The sequence below is a fragment of the Etheostoma spectabile genome, chromosome 2, assembly GCF_008692095.1.
Source record: "Etheostoma spectabile isolate EspeVRDwgs_2016 chromosome 2, UIUC_Espe_1.0, whole genome shotgun sequence".
Classification (NCBI taxonomy): Eukaryota; Metazoa; Chordata; class Actinopteri; order Perciformes; family Percidae; genus Etheostoma; species Etheostoma spectabile.
The window spans coordinates 27,407,958-27,424,155 of NC_045734.1; the positions used below are offsets into that span (position 1 = coordinate 27,407,958).

Here is a 16,198-nt window from a genome sequence, read left to right on the forward strand (position 1 = left end):
TAGACAAATGCTGTCCCCCCCCCCCCATGGGCATCTACCAACATCTGCAGCATTCATTTTTAGTTGAGGGACCCAGCACCGGGATTATGGTGCCCCCTGCAGCACATTACCAACAATTGCAGCATTTAGCTCTAGCTGGGGCACCCAGCACCAAGATTCTGGTGGCCCCCACTACACCTAGTAACAGCAGCAGTTTGCTTCGGACTGGGCCCCTGACATACATTTGCCGGCACCCCCTGTTGCCACCTCCCAACAACTGCAACAATTTGATTAGTTGGAGTTTATGGCAACGGGATGCCAGCAGCTAGCTTTCCTTCACACCCTTCACAATAAAAAGCCCCCTTTCAAATATACTCCGGTCTTCCTTCTCAACCCTTTCAAGCCCAGTGGTCTACTAACAACTTCCCCCTGACAATTACTAACCCTCCCTATTGTCCTCCCAAGGCCCTAATTCCTAGTCCTTCTCTAGTTCCAGCCAATGTATGCAAACAGATTATATATATTATAATTACACAGACCTTGGCTGACTCATATTAGCTTCCCTTTATCATCCGCCCACCGACAGAAAACTTAAAGATCAAGGTTTCCCCCATCCGAAAGGGGGAACATCCAACTGTCAAAATAGCTTACTCCAACAGAGTTTGCGGATGCTTTTTCTCTCTTCAGAGATGCCCTCTGCTCAGAATTCCCCAGCTGTCAGAAAGACATGGATGACTGCATAATAACCATTCTCAATCTAGCCCTCTGTTTTGGAGGTAACCTTTTCTAACAATACTAGGGTGACCATATTTAGATTTTCAAAAAAAGAGGACACTCTGCCGGCCTCCAGACACAAATTCAGACAGGCTTCTCAGAAGTTAATGAACATGCTTCAGTATGCCTCAATGGTACAAAAATAACTCATGTAATAAAATAAAAACTGTAACAATCTGTAACAAAATAATAGCTCTCTTTTTAAATAATTAATGTGAAATAATGTTCTAAATATGACCTATTCTGTGTCAGCTTCAAAATCCAGCTTCCCTTATCTCTTAAAAAGCTTTTCAATGAAATAAGATCAGGTTTTTCGTTGGCCATGTGAGCTTTGAGATCTCCAGCGCCTTTATTAGACACTGAAACATAAGGGCTAGCTTTGCAACGGTGCACTCCACCTCCCACTTGTCCCAACCGGGACGGTACGTGGAAAGTTTTTTTTGCAGATCAACTGTGAAGCTGCACTTACATTTTGTGTGCAATGCTGCTTCGCGTCCTGATCTGCTCCCTGTCCGATCTGCTCCCTGTCTGATCTGCTCCCTGCTGAACTGCTTCCTCTTCTGAACTGCTCCTTGGTCTGACTGCTCCCTGGTCTGCTGCTCCCTGTCTGATCTGCTCCCTGTCTGAACTGCTCCCTGTCTGAACTGCTCCCTGTCTGAACTGCTCCCTGTCTGATCTGCTCCCTGTCTGATCTGCTCCCTGTCTGACTCTGCTCCCTGTCTGATCTGCTCCCTGTCTGAGCTCCTGTCTGCTCTCCTGTCTTACTCGCTCCCTGTCTGCTCTGCTCCCTTTCTTGACTTGCTCCCCTGTCTGATCTCTGCCCTGTCTGAACTGCTCCCTGTCTGATCTGCTCCCTGTCCGATCTGCTCCCTGTCCGATCTGCTCCCTGTCTGATCTGCTCCCTGTCCGATCTGCTCCCTGTCCGATCTGCTCCCTGTCCGATCTGCTCCCTGTCCGATCTGCTCCCTGTCCGATCTGCTCCCTGTCCGATCTGCTCCCTGTCCGATCTGCTCCCTGTCCGATCTGCTCCCTGTCTGATCTGCTCCATGTCTGATCTGCTCCCTGTATATGCGCGTCTTAGAGCCGCCCACAAGGCAGCCTCTCCGGAATTACGTCACACAACCAAGTACTGTAGTATTGTGTGCAAAGCGCCAGTCAATTTAAGTACACGCTTAATGGTTCCATGAAAAACAGCGGAAACCGGACATTTTAATGAATTTATAACCCCCCCCCCCCGCTTACGCTCCGGACAGTACGTAAAAAGTGGACATGTCCGGGCAAAAGATGACGTTTGGTCACCCTAACCAATACCATATCCAATCCAGCCCACCTCCAGCAATTCAACCAAAAATACAATCTGGGTCACTCAAGTTCTACTGCCACATCTTAGCTGTCCACACAGCCTTATCTTGCTCCGTGTGTTGCTCCGTCCCAGCCTCTTCTTGCTTAATTCCTGCCCATGCTAAGCCACAGCAAGCTCGTTCCCAGAACAGCCGGTCTCACTGGACTTACTTTTTAATTCTCATTAAATTAAAGTTCCAATTTTCAACAATGTAACTTCAGTAACAATGAAAAATAGAAAAACAGAAAAAAAAATACGAGAATAAAAGTCACAGTGCAGTATGTAGAAATTTATTTTGGCCCTGAACCGTTTAGTGCTTCATCAACCAGCAGTAGTAGTTTGAAATCAATTCTTTGAGGCCCAGGAAGCCAGTGTAAAGACTTCATAACTGGAGTGATGTGATCCACTCTCTTGGTCTTCGTGCAGCAGTGTTCTGGATCAGCTGCAGCTGTCTGATTGATTTCTTAGGGAGACCTGTAAAGACCCCGTTACAGTAGTCAAGTAGTAAAGTTTACTGAAGATAAGTCGAAGTCGAAGTCTTAAGCTGAGCGCTCACTTGAGGCTGTTCCTCTTTTGCTCCAAATACATCCACCTCAGTTTTTTCTTCATTTAATTCTAAACAGTTCTGGCCAGGGGAGCACCAAATCCAGGATTCGGCTGAATATTGGGCTTTTGACAGGGTTCGGTTTCTGCCAAACCTTAGAATTCTTTTCCTTAAAAATCCCTAAAATGACAGCTGTATTGTAGTTTGTATGTGCTGTATGTATATTTATATATTTCTTTAGTATACATGGACTATGGTGTGATTAATCACAATTAAAATGTTTAATAGATTAACAGCCAAAATATATAAAATTGAAAATATATATCAATTGAATTCTACAAGCTTAAAACTTTTTAACCAAGTTCTCCCTCTGAGCCTGAATGTGGAGCCACAGATATCTGAATCACTGACACCAACTCCTGTCACAGAAATAATACAACCAAAAACTTTTAAAAGCACAGAAAGGAAGTTACAGCCATGCTATGTCATGCACTAACACAGTGAGTGACACACACACAAAAAGCCACATGCACTGAAACTTTGTCTCTAATTTTGCACATCTAAAGTGGAGCAGCATTCCGCCACAAGGTGGCAGCCTCAAACCAGAGGGGAGAGAACCGCAGATTCACCAAAAGAGTGTGTGTGTGTGTGTGTGTGTGTGTGTGTGTGTGTGTGTGTGTGTGTGTGTATGTGTGTGTGTGGGTACCTTGCTCTTGTTCTTGTGTTGCCTTCTGAATCGCAGCAGGTCTTTATGTTGCCTGGACACAAAGTTGACAGCAGCATACTCCAGCAGTGCTGAGAAGACGAAGAGAAGACACACTGCCATCCAGATGTCTATGGCCTTCACATAAGAGACCTGTGAACACACGAACACACACACACACACACACACACACACACACACACACACACACACACACACAAACACACAAGGCCTGTTTATAGATGACATTGTGTTTCAAGGTTCATGATTGTCTTACATGTGTTTGGGCACTAGTGAACTTAAGATTTAACCACTGACAACTTAAGTCTTGACCTGGCTTACTTTCTATCTCGCAGCAATAACATTTAAATGTTTTTGTACCAACGTTCATTTAAATTCTTCGAATGTATGTCCCATTATTTTCTATTCAATTTATATTTACACACACACACACACACGGCTGTGCCACTGATGCTTGTGGTGTCAAAATGATGCAAGCTCATTTTTTTTTTGAAATAATAATTTATTCAGACAGGTATTACACACTGGAGTGCAACATTCTGTAGTGCAGCACTGCAAACATGAGAAACCTCCTAACCTCTAAAACACACACACCCTGAGACCATGAATATCCTGAGCTGGATGTGTACAGTGTGTGTGAGAGAGATGGTGTGCTGATTAGGGTTATGTAACAAAGTGCTCTATTTTCCTCTCGTGCATACCGAAGAGCACAACAGACGGAGGGACTCTTCCTCTCGTGCTCACTGACACAAACATATCAACACTTACCTTTACACAAATAAAGAGGAGCTTTGCCACACACACATTCACATACAGAGTAAACTGCATGTGTGTATGAAAGACAACAGAGCTGTTTTAGGTTTGGAGCAGGACTCTGTGGCGCCCCCCCCCCCTGTGTGCCTGCTGCCTCAGGGCCGTTTGCCTTGTGGTCTCTTTTCTTTCAGCATGCAGCAGCCTCTTATTCCATGTTCCCCCGGCACTTACTTCTACTCACGTGATCCCACTTCATTATTTATCTGTGTAAAAATGATCTTCACCTCCAACCACTTGTGTGTTCTACCTCTATTTGTCTGAACTCTGAGCCTTGATGGTTTTGTCTAGACAGCAGACTAGAGTGGATCTCCTGAGCACGAGGCTGGAGCACATCACTGAACACGCTGGGGGAGGAAGCAGTTCGCCAGACCATCACAGTTTCAATATTTACTCATATCCAGAGCTGCAAGAGTGGGGCACCTTGGAGTTACACATCAATAATTAAATAGACAAAGACAGACCTTTGGTAGTGAAGTCCTGGAGCCTGAGCTCTGTGTTGTCATGGTGAGGACCGTGGTGATGCCCAGAGCCACTCTGGCCGGGGCAGCATCCATGTTGATCCAGAAGGAGACCCAGGACAGGATGACGATGAGCAGAGACGGAATGTACATCTGGATCAGGTAGTAGCCCATCTGCCGCTCCAGATGGAAGCGCACCTCAATACAGGTAAATTTACCTGCAACACAACAGAGACATGCTCACATGTTATAGTAACCTAATGAATACAACATTCACACGATCACGTTAAAATGACATGACAGCTAACAGCAGAGAAACGCTCACATGTTATAAAGACATCTTAATAACAGCAGAGACACGTTCACATGGTAAGACACGTGATAACCTGTGCTCCACCCCACTTCTTGAACTTTGGTTTAAGGATCTACAAATTTACAAAATATCATCCGACATTCACTTTCACCTCTTTGGAAAACACGGAGACAGGGGCGGGGCTACAAAAAGGGCTCTGGACTTGGAGTCTGCTCATTAAGCAGCCACGGATCTCTAAATCTGGATACGGCCTTTCCTTTTCTGACCTGAATCCTTGCCCCAGAGACGCCACATCCTGTTAGTCTGCTGTCCACGCTCACATCTATTCATACATGTGTGTGTGTGTGTTTGTGTGTGTCACCTGTGTTGTAGTGCTTGGTGCAGTATCTGAGGTCTGATTCATCTTTGAGGATGAACTGCGGGAGCGTGAGGCCCTCGGCCACTTGGACTGGTCCATTTTCCTGCCACTCAAAGATCAGGTCGTTCATGGTGTAACCAACTGAAACAAGCAAAGCCCAATTGAATAATCAAAAATTAATAAACTGGATGCAACATAAATATAAAAGGTACATATGGTGCAAAATGCGAGAGCTTGTAGACTTGATGTCAGCAATTGTAGAACAAGTCTGAACTTGACTGACAATATTCAGAAATGTGTAGATTGATATTTACATGAATACAATGACAGTTGAAAACTTGTAATGTAACGTTTACTCATTCATTTTTTAATTTTTTTTTTACTTGAGTCCATTTTCCATGACAAGCACAACTCAGTGATTACAGCCTCTGGAATCGGTCACTCTAGCTTCCATCCTGTGATCTCCTCTTTCATCACCAAGTGGCCAGTCTCAGCCCGTTTTGCACCCTTTCTGTGACGCCATTTGGTGCGAAACAAAATTCTAGCTGTGGAATTGAGGTAGTTTTCAATGTCCCAGGGGTTACCAAACCCTAACAAGTTCAAGGAGTGTACGGCAAAGCTTAATAAGAGAGGTGAGATTCAGCATCCTGTATTCTGCCAAAGCCACAGTTAATAGCAAGGATGGAGCTCAGACATTTTGATGTCCCCACGAGGGCATGGCATGTACTGTATAAATACTGTCCAATGATTTGCCAGCGAAGGGACTGTGCTCAATGTCAGACTCTGTTAACTTTTTTCCCAGGTTCCTCCTGGGGTGGACACCGGCTGGGATTCTGGTGGAACAGTGCATGGGAGACAGAGCGAGTGGAACAAGTGTGGATCACAGACTGTCCATTATTTTAATGGATGGATGGAAGAAGGAAGGGGTGGGGTTTGAAAATATGTTATAAACGCTTTAACACAATTCAATTCAATTCAATTTTATTTATAGTATCAATTCATAACAAGAGTTATCTCGAGACACTTTACAGATAGAGTAGGTCTAGACCACTCACAGGACCCAACAGTTCTAGTAGTTTCCTCCAGAGCAGCAACAGGGCCACAGTGGAGAGGAAAAACTTCCTTTTAGGAAGAAACCTCAGACAGACCCAGGCTCTTGGTAGGCGGTGTCTGACGGGCCGGTTGGGGTTAGAATGAAGAGTGGCAATAACAGTCACAAAAAATAAATAAAATAAATTAAATAGTTGCTTGTAGTAGTTCTTTGTAGCTTAGCAGGGCACTGTGGAAATGGATGTCTATACTAGAAAATGTGTTTGATTATTTTTTTCAGATTTATTTGTCAGGGACAATGCCCACTAATAAAATGTACCAGGATTAGCCTGGAGGCGATTTTACATCTGGAGGAAAGTACCTGAGCTTTCTGGAGCACTCCTTAGAAGCTTTGTGCTGGAGAGAGACGCGTATCATTGGCTTATGGTGTTGTCATTTATACAAATCTTTATTTAGTTTATAGTTTGTCTATTTTGTTATTATTTCCTTGTTTGGTCTTGAATATTATAGTTACGGCCAGTTTTGGTTGATTTTTTTCAGGGCCTGTGGTAACGACAATTGACATGTTCATGTTATTTAAAAGTGGGCTTGTTATGTTTTTCCATTTCCGTAAATGCAGTATTTGTTAAGCTTTCATCTGTGACTGTAGAAAGTGTTGCCATACTGTATTAGGGTCAAATTCTAAATGTAGTAGCTACATGCTAACGGCATCGCAGCCAATTTGTAAAAATCTCCCCAATTCCAGGTCGCAATTCTGCTGAAACACCTGATTGGGTAGCGTTTGGTTCAGAAGTCTTTATCAGCGATTTTTGACGGTAGAAAGTGCTGCTTCATACCACTACAATCTAACGTTAGCCTAGTGCTAAATACTAAGTAGCTGCATGCTAACGCGAGATAGCTTTTGACTCGTCATAGCAGGAAAAGCACATCTGAAATTGATAACATCAGTTCAATCAAGTGGCCCAGTGAGCTATTTCAGCCATTTTATTTTCAGCAATTCAGCTATTCAAGCATGCATCAGGGCCTCTCCGAAGTGGAATGCAGCCATCATCAATGGTTTTGAACACACCTGTGCTTTTCCTACTATGACATGTCAACATGTTTGCTGTGAAAAAGGTCTATTCTGGTCTATTCCGGGCGACTTTACTGCTGGGACATGTCCGGTTAAGTTTTCACGGTACAAAGTCCTGCTTTACACTCCGTTGCAGTAGCTCCAGCTTCAACTAGTCAAACAGCAGCGGAGGCTCAAACAGAGGGGGAATACAGGTGCCACAGCCATGGGCAGTGTTTAATATTAAAACATGTAAAAATTTGCTAGTACAAACAACATACCAATATTAGCCTGAAAAATGATATTTAATAGTTGCCCTTAAAAAATAAACGAAAATTGTTAATCACAAATCTGACGATTTCCCCTGGTGAGCACTTCCAAGTCCTGCTGCACACCTCAAAACAGTCTTTCCATTTCCAGCTGCTTCAGTCCAGTAAAAAAAAAAAAGAATCACTATATCAGTGATACAGATGAGATTACCTGAGCAGGGACAATCCGCACATTAGGTTACCCTCCGATCTAATTCCAGACTACAAAGTAGCTCCAGAACATAGAATATTACCTCATCCTCTCTGTCTGTCTGTCTGTGTGTTTCTTTATGTTTCCTCTGAGGAATCTATAGTCATCTATACTAATATAGACAAACATAGCTGGGTGCATGCTAAAGTCTATGGCCAGTGGGCCGGAACTAATGGGGCCCCAGGGCCAGGCTGCACTCCTGATTTGATTAAGGTGGAATTAGACATCAGAACCCTTTAACATTATTAAACACGACTTTGTGTTTCCTTAAAAAGATACAGCATATGACACATGTCTGCTGTACTGTATCCATATCATACTAAACTATGAGCTGTATGGATAAAGGAAAAACAAGAGATACACTGCAAAGTAAATGAAAGTAAAACACGGAAAATGATACATGAAAAAAAAATATATGATATGGAAATATTATCCACACATTGGTACTTCCCTGGGAATGACTGAATCCGACTGTGTCCAGTGTGTACAAGTGGTGCTTCCTAAAAAGCTAACCGCTCCGTGGCGTGCACAGTTCTGTCTCTGGACCAACAAAAGGTTTAGCATGCTGCTCTATTCCCACAGGGACAGATCCCAGCATGCATCTCAGTGAGGTCCAGGAAATTCATTTGGCACAATGATGAATAATAAAAGGAAGCAGGAGGAGGCTGGAGCATGGGCTGAGCCACGTTCACTTATTAATCAACAATGTGCAAACTGGCATTGTGCATTTGTAGAACAATGATGTGAGAAGCTTTATATTTTTTAACCAATTTAATTATGGCAGCTGCTCACAGATAGAAGCCTGCCGTCAGAAGCCCGGAGAGAGACTGCAGATGTGGCAGGCAGCGGTAAGAGCTCCACCATGATTTCATGAATCACATGATGAATAATAAACCAGAGGAAAAAGGGGCAGATAGAAGCGGGGAGTTGTGTTCAGGTGTCAGAGGGGTGTAGCAGAGTGCACCCCGAGAATCAGGTCTCCAGGCTCATGTTGGTAGTTGCGTGTGCTACATTAGCCTTAGCAGCCATGGAGCTCCCAACTTACACAACAGCAAGGGAAGGGACGTTTGTCTCAACATGCCGACGGTGTTGCCTTAAAGGCTCACGACAAGGAAGTGCCGAGTAAACACGACTTTTTTCCAAAGATTGCAACATTTATAGTTTTCTCCAAGATGAACACTGACATGTAGCAATGGTTATTTTTAGGTAGGTATAAAATGAATTCCCTGCCAAGCGGTGCATGTGTGTACCAACACACCTTGCTGTGCACTTACACAGCAGAAGAAAAAATGTAACAGCTGTGTGATGTACTGACCTGAAATAACAATAACTAGGAAATGTTCCTAGATTCCAAATTCTAGCAGTTATGGTTAGAATTAGGTTTAGGTTCTGTTCAGGGCAGAAGTGATGGACGCGCTTTTAGTTCATTAAGGTTAGAGTGTGTGTGCGTGTGTGTGTGACGAGGCAAGATGGCACCACTGTTTCTGCTGCTTTTTTGTTTTTCTGTGTATTTCGTAGCAATGTCGCTGCATTATATATTTATGATCTTAAAACTCTTCTTAGCATCCAAAACTCAGTAGAATTGCTGCTGCCAAAGTACGACTTAGAATTGAAAACTGCAAATTCCCTCCCTTGTCATCCACAATACCTCAATGCCTGTGACGGGGAAAACGGGAGGGGGTGGATGTTACTGTCTGCCAGTTAGAAGTCGCTGGATCTGGCCTATTGTCCCACGTCTACTGACTGAGCCTCCCCCACTCTGGCGAACACAGGACGGCAGAAGCGCCATGGATCATGGAAAGCGTGGTCCGCTGAGCCGCGATCATCGACCCGCGGGAAATGAACAAAGCGTTTCTGCTTAATGACTTCTTTACCACTCGTGAGATGGAACCCTGGCTCCACGCTGCTGAGTGACTGCTTCCTCTGAACTTGTTCCTCCGGATTGCCCGATGCTGGCAGGCATGCCAAGTTCAATCACCCATTGGATTCTTATTGCTGACTTTTTGGCATTGATTGTGTTAAGACATGACTGTCTTTGAATTGTGGGTTTAATACACATGTATGTTGTCCAAACCGACCATTTCTCAAGGATTTTTTGAATCTCATCAACTCCTTCGATCTTGCTCAGTCAGTGACTGGCCCAACACACAAAAAAGGACACACACTGGACCTTGTGCTGCCTTATAGTTTTATTGATGTCAGTAACATTTGTGATTTGTTTGTATATCTGATCATTTTAAGGTTGGATACTGTGTTCCCACACGTGAATTCCATTCAATGGATCATTTAACTTTATTACAGCTCTATTTTGTGTAAATTGGGGGACAGCTGATAATCTTACTACCTTCCTAGACACCACCTGTACTGTTATCTTAGACTGTGTTGCTCCCTTTGAACCTAATCACCCTCAGCCATCTTTTGAGCCCAGGCTAAATGTCAGACATACCTCAGGCGAGCTGAAAGGAAATGGAAGAAAGATAAGCTTCAGATCTCCCTGAGAATGCTGCTCTACAAATGATCACAGAGCTGTTAAAACACAATTTCTATTGAACCTTGTCTTCAAAAGGCTTAGGCCTTAGCTTCTTTTGAACTCTCTTATAAATCCAAGCGATGCGTCTTGTATTGTCCCAACACCTTCACAATGTGAAGATTTCAAAACATTTTTTATTGGAAAGATTTCAGCTCATAAATCTTCCCCCGACCATGGTTGCAGTAGACCCTGGGCTCTCCCTACTTACTCAGCTGTCTTCCAAACAGCTTGAGCCTGTATCACTCTCCTTATTAAAAGAGGTAGTTCACACTACGCGGCCTAAAAACTGCCATGCCCTCCCGTTTTTTAAAAGACGTTTTTGATCCGGTTGGACCCATTATTCTTTTTTTGATCAATACTTCTGTAACCTTAGGGTGTGTTCCAGCTTGCTGATATAACTGCTGCTGGAACTGTAGGCCGATCTCCAAGCCACCCTTTCTCTCGACTACCTTGTTCTTTAGAAACTCAAGGTATCCGGGAGAAGTTTCAGTCATAGTACTGAAACAACATATTCTTCTGTACACTGCTCTTTCCTCATTACATACAGTATGTTGCCGCTTGGATACATTTTTAAGGAGCAAAATATTGCTTTCACTGTTGCTGATGTGCAGATGAAAACTACAATTCATTATTCTGCGCAGTAGTCTACATCAAAACATAGATGGTTCTAAACTTAAATGACAGTAAGACTCTTATGTGTGGACAAGGTCACCTGTCGGGTGATCCTCTTGGTGCCTCGGGCCCTTTAGCCTCTCATAGTCAACATGTTGTCAAGAATCTTGAGTTGCTTTTGACAGCTCATTCGCATTTAATAAGCAAATCAGTCTAGTGGTCAAATCAAGCTTTTATCCAGTTGAGACTGTTGGCAAAGATGAAGGCCTATCTTTCCCCTAAAGACTTTGCCAAAGTTATTCATGCTTTTATTACGTCTTGATTAGACTACTGTGACTCTTTATACTTCGGGGTTGATCACTCTTTACTAAATCGCCTTCACTTAGTACAGAATGTAGCCGCTCACCTTTTAACCTGTGCAAATAGAACACTGAGGTCAACCAACCACTTGCTTAGGGATGTCCCAAAAGCTAGGCTTAAAAATATTGGGGACATTTTTGTATTTGATATTCTGTCTTGTTCTGCACTTGGGTCAACCACAGTTGTGTAAATGTGCTATATAAATAAATTTGACATAGACGTGTGTGTGTGTGTGTATTCTGCACTTACAGCTCTCCAGCTGCATGATACAGGTCTGAACATCCATAGGGAAGTTTTTTAGATCCATGGGGCACGACAGAGTTAATGTGAGCCTGAAAGCCGAGAGAGAGAGAGAGAGAGGAGAACAAGTGACATGTGAGTCAAAGACAGTGACAGGCTTTGAAGGCATCCATAAATGTTCAACACAGTATCCAAACCCTTTTTATCTGTTCTCATTTTAGAAATAATGCAGAACTAAGTCGGATATCTCTGAAGCTCAAAACAAAATTGGAAACTAAATTACCATTTATATTTATTTCAATTTAATTCTTACTCTATGACAAATCAGTATAGTCTTGGATGATTAGTTCACTCTACGTAATCTGAGGTTTTATCGTTCAGTCTGCATTGTGTAGAGAGTAAGTGTGCTGGTGGTTCATGCACTGTTCATCAAAAAAGAAGACTTCAGAAAACATTGTAAAATGACAGAACATGTTTTTTGAACAAGGTGCATGTGTCAGCGAGGGCCGCTATAAAGAGGTATGCAGAACTGGCTGTGTTCCTGTTCCCAGCTCTAGCCTACTGCTACCTTTGGTCATTTGGTCACTGCTTGTTTGGTATTTTTTCAGATAAGAATGAGCCCCCCCCCCCCACACACACACACACACACTTACCTTATGGAGTACAAAACATTCCCGTTCTTAAATATCCTCAGCAGTTTATTATCTGTAGTGACTTCGTGAAAGTGGGCCCCCTTCTCATTGGCAAAGAACAGGTCTGGTTTCCAAATGGAGTCTAACATGGAGGGGTCCAGATCCAGAGAGTCATCTGGGTATTCTGCATAGGCGAGCCTGGGGTCATTCCACTGCTGACGGAGGAAGATATTTACCCGGTAGTCCTACAGACACACAGAATGACACGGAGATATCACCGGCACGGACACAGGAACTGTCTGACTCAGTCCAAGCATCATGAACGCTACGCCCCTGGAAGCAGACTTCCCAACCATTCATCCAAGCTGCTTAGTGTGTTGCAACCTGCTCGAGGTATGCACATTATTTTCAGCCCAGCTGTTTTGTTCTGGATTCTTGATTTTCTCCTCATTAGCATTAGCATTGAGAAGCACACAGACATGCACACTGCCTCAGGTAAGCAGATGTCTCTGGTTTATAATCCAAGGGTGAACCCATTATTAGAATTACTGATGGTTATTACAGGAAAGGGGCTTCTTTTTTGGCACCAACTTCCTTAACCGTGACATAATGTCCCCACAATGATTATTAACTGGACCAATTAAATAAACAATCCGGAGTCAGAGTTGGCCACAGCTTCCCCATCTCTCCGCTGCTTCAACTTGTGTGAAATGAGAGAGCTCTGTGTGGGAATTAAAAACAATGAGAGGAGATAAGCCCAGCTTAGGGGGAGGGGGATGGGGAGGGGGATGGGGAGGCGAAGCTTGAAAGCTTGTTTATCTCTATATTTGAATGATGGTCCGTGAGAATAAAAGCAGCATCAGTGACTAACCCATTGGACTGCTTTCGGATCAGCTCCCTAGAAAATTCCCAGAATGCAGTGTAAAGGCAGTGAGCATACCTGTGTAATATGCTCCCTGACTGGAAGTGACATCACTACTCTTCCACTTCACTGCCAACAGAGCAGAGGCAGCGCGTGCTGAACACAGATGTGGCCACTGACATGAAACCAAGGTGTGACAGTAATACTAACTGTCCCCTTGGTTTTGGCCTACATGAGTCAAACACGCAGTTTTAATGTATCAGCCGTATTCTTGTGATGCAACCGAGTCTCATTGAGAAGCTGTGTAACACATGCATTATTACAGTTACATATATTTAAATGTGTTCCCACTCAATTCTTTATTTTTCATTACCTGCGGGCCACAATAGGTCGCCTAACTCTTAAGAGAAGACACATGGCATTATCACCGCCGCCTAGCAAACATGGAGATGGGATTTCTGTTGGCAGATGGGGAGGCCTTTACTTCACTCATTTCAGGTGCTCTCCTGACTACCGTGTGTGTGTGTGTGTGTGTGTATGTGTCTGTATTTTTATTCAGAGGTTTACCCGACTGTGAATATATCCATTCTAGGGCTGCAAGATTATGGCCAAAATGATAATCAAGGTTATTTTTAACAATACTGTGATTATGATCAATTATCACGATTATTTGTTGATTTGAACCAAAAGATATTTTATTGTCACATAGGCTATTTCTAACTGCTTTCAAACCCATATTATGCTACATTCTTCTTATGTTAAAGTTGTATAGACATCCAGCTGAAACACACGTAAATGAAAATTAACTATCTGAAATACATAGCGTAGTTTTATTTTTTTAAATGTGTCTCTGAGAAAGCTCCTTCACTTGTTTTTAACAATAACTGATTAAAGAGATATGGAAAGAGAGAGGGAGTGCGATGGACGTATATGCTACTCAGAGGGAGACGGCTGATTCATCATGAACGGGTCCAGCACGGGTAGAATGGGGGGTCAGCAGAGTTACACACGTTGTGTGTATGAAATGTCTGGGTCGCCACTGCGCTGCATTTTTATGAACTATGATATTCTGGCCATGAGTCACATCTCTGGCCCAGGTCCAGCAGCCTCCGCTTCCGCCGCGATACCAGAGCTACCAGCTCAAACACTGGTACTAATGCAGGTTTGTCTCTCATGGTTAACAATATACAGCTGTGTTAATAACAAAACTGTGGACAAATGTCAGAAGTGTGGACCGGCGCTGTGTGGGGGGCGCGGAGAGTAAGAGCAGAGAGAGTAGAGAGATCCAACACAGGCACGGCTTTACAGAAGCAATGGGTCACGTAACGCGAAATTAAACCATATCCATATAAACATGGCAGCGGGTGCAAGGACATTAGCACCGGTGCGACCTTGAGGAACAGTAATACTCGCGCCCTGGAGCCCTGTGAGCTAACAGACGCTAACTAGCACTTGTCCTCCCGTCCCTCTGTCCTCTCTGACTGTCTCCATCTAGAAACTAAGCTGCATGGTGCAGGGAACTACTCTGACTGGCTCATGATCAGACTGTGGTTTACGGAGCGGTAGATGGGCTTTGTAAAAAAAAAACCTAAGCGTTGTATGAAATTACACATTAAAAAAAGAAGCGCTAATCCATTCCCTTCATGACAGTGGTAGACTAGTAATTACGCTTATGAACCATAACACATTTAAATACATTTTTTATTATGAAGCTGAGCCTTGAATGGGTCTTTGTCTGTATGAGTGTATGGAGCGTTAATGTGTTTATTAGGATTGAAATAATAATAATAATAATAATAATAATAATAATAATAATATAATAATAATAATAATAATAATAATAAAAATGTGCTGCGTATGGAGATGAGCCCAAAGGTCAGCTCCTGTACACACTTCCATTATATTTTACAGTAGACATGTGTAGTTAAGAAGGTAAAGCCTTTTCTTTATGCTGCATTTTGGCTGAACTTTTCAATTCAATGAGACTGAATCAGAGGTTTAAAAAAAATAAAAAAAATGGAATTATAATTGTTTCCTAACATACAACCACATCAACTGTAGATGCATACATTTCTGCGTTAACAGTGTTTCTTAACTGGGTTTGCAGCTCAGGCCACTGTGCCACAGGTGTTAGGAAAAGAATTTCAATAAAGGTCGTTATGCGTCCATTATCATGTCAGATGAAGGACACACTGCTCGCACACAGAAACACACAAGGGATTAGGAGGGATGGAGAGAATGAAAATAGTGGTAAATCTGTTCAACACAGATAGCGTGTACACACCAGAGTGAACATGATAGTAAGCCGTGTGTGTGTGTGAGAGAGAGGAGAGAGAGAGAGGAGAGAGGAGAGAGAGAGAGAGAGAGAGAGAGAGAGAGAGAGAGAGAGAGAGAGAGAATTACAGGGCATTAAGAAATAACCTCTGAATGTTTCTTCCTCTTTCAGTGATGTAATGGTAAAACAAACAAGGGCAAACTATGGCCAAACATTTAGCGTCATAAATGGTTATATTAACATGACATCTTTTATTAAGACATGGGATTGAGACCACTGGAAGGTGTGCTCCTTTAATGAGCCTTCTGATCATGTATAGGGGAATTAGCTAAGCTCTGAAAAACAAGATGGAAAGTGAATTAGCTTCACAACGCCACAGGACACATTCACACAATGTTATTTATTCAAAATAAAAAGTTTACAGGGCCCAGCAGGAGTTATCAACATGAAGAGATGGCAGATAAAAGCAGAAGAGGAAAAGGACTGAAGAATACAGATTAAAAAAGAAGTTGTAGGTCGGAAAAGAGGAAGAGCCTTGTTAATATCGGTGAGGCTTTTCAACACTGCAGAAACCTCCCTGATCTTAAAGGAATGAGAACTGATCAGAACAAGGGAGTAGCAACTGGTACTTTCAGAGAAGAGGAGAAATGACTTCAAAAACTCACAGTATACCAGCTGTTATTGATCCCCCCCATGCTTAACAGGTAGACAGAGGTTCTTTTCATTAAATTCTGTCCTCTTTCTTCTCCAAACGTACCTTTG

The 16,198-nt window shown here is 43.0% G+C and overlaps 1 protein-coding gene across 3 annotated transcripts in view; it reads right to left on the reverse strand.

Moving 5' to 3' along the window:
* Nucleotides 1-16,198, reverse strand: part of glra3 (glycine receptor, alpha 3) — a 75,949-nt gene that overhangs the window by 6,583 nt on the left and 53,168 nt on the right. For all 3 annotated transcript variants that reach the window (XR_004335709.1, XM_032540104.1, XM_032540117.1), the window contains exons 4-8: nucleotides 12,321-12,544; nucleotides 11,677-11,759; nucleotides 5,309-5,446; nucleotides 4,638-4,852; nucleotides 3,346-3,495 (exon numbers count right to left, since the gene is read on the reverse strand). Coding sequence is in view for 2 of the 3 variants with exons in the window: in XM_032540104.1 (XP_032395995.1) it covers nucleotides 3,346-3,495; nucleotides 4,638-4,852; nucleotides 5,309-5,446; nucleotides 11,677-11,759; nucleotides 12,321-12,544 (810 nt within the window). In the remaining variant the exon portion in view is untranslated. The remainder of the gene's footprint in view (nucleotides 1-3,345; nucleotides 3,496-4,637; nucleotides 4,853-5,308; nucleotides 5,447-11,676; nucleotides 11,760-12,320; nucleotides 12,545-16,198) is intronic.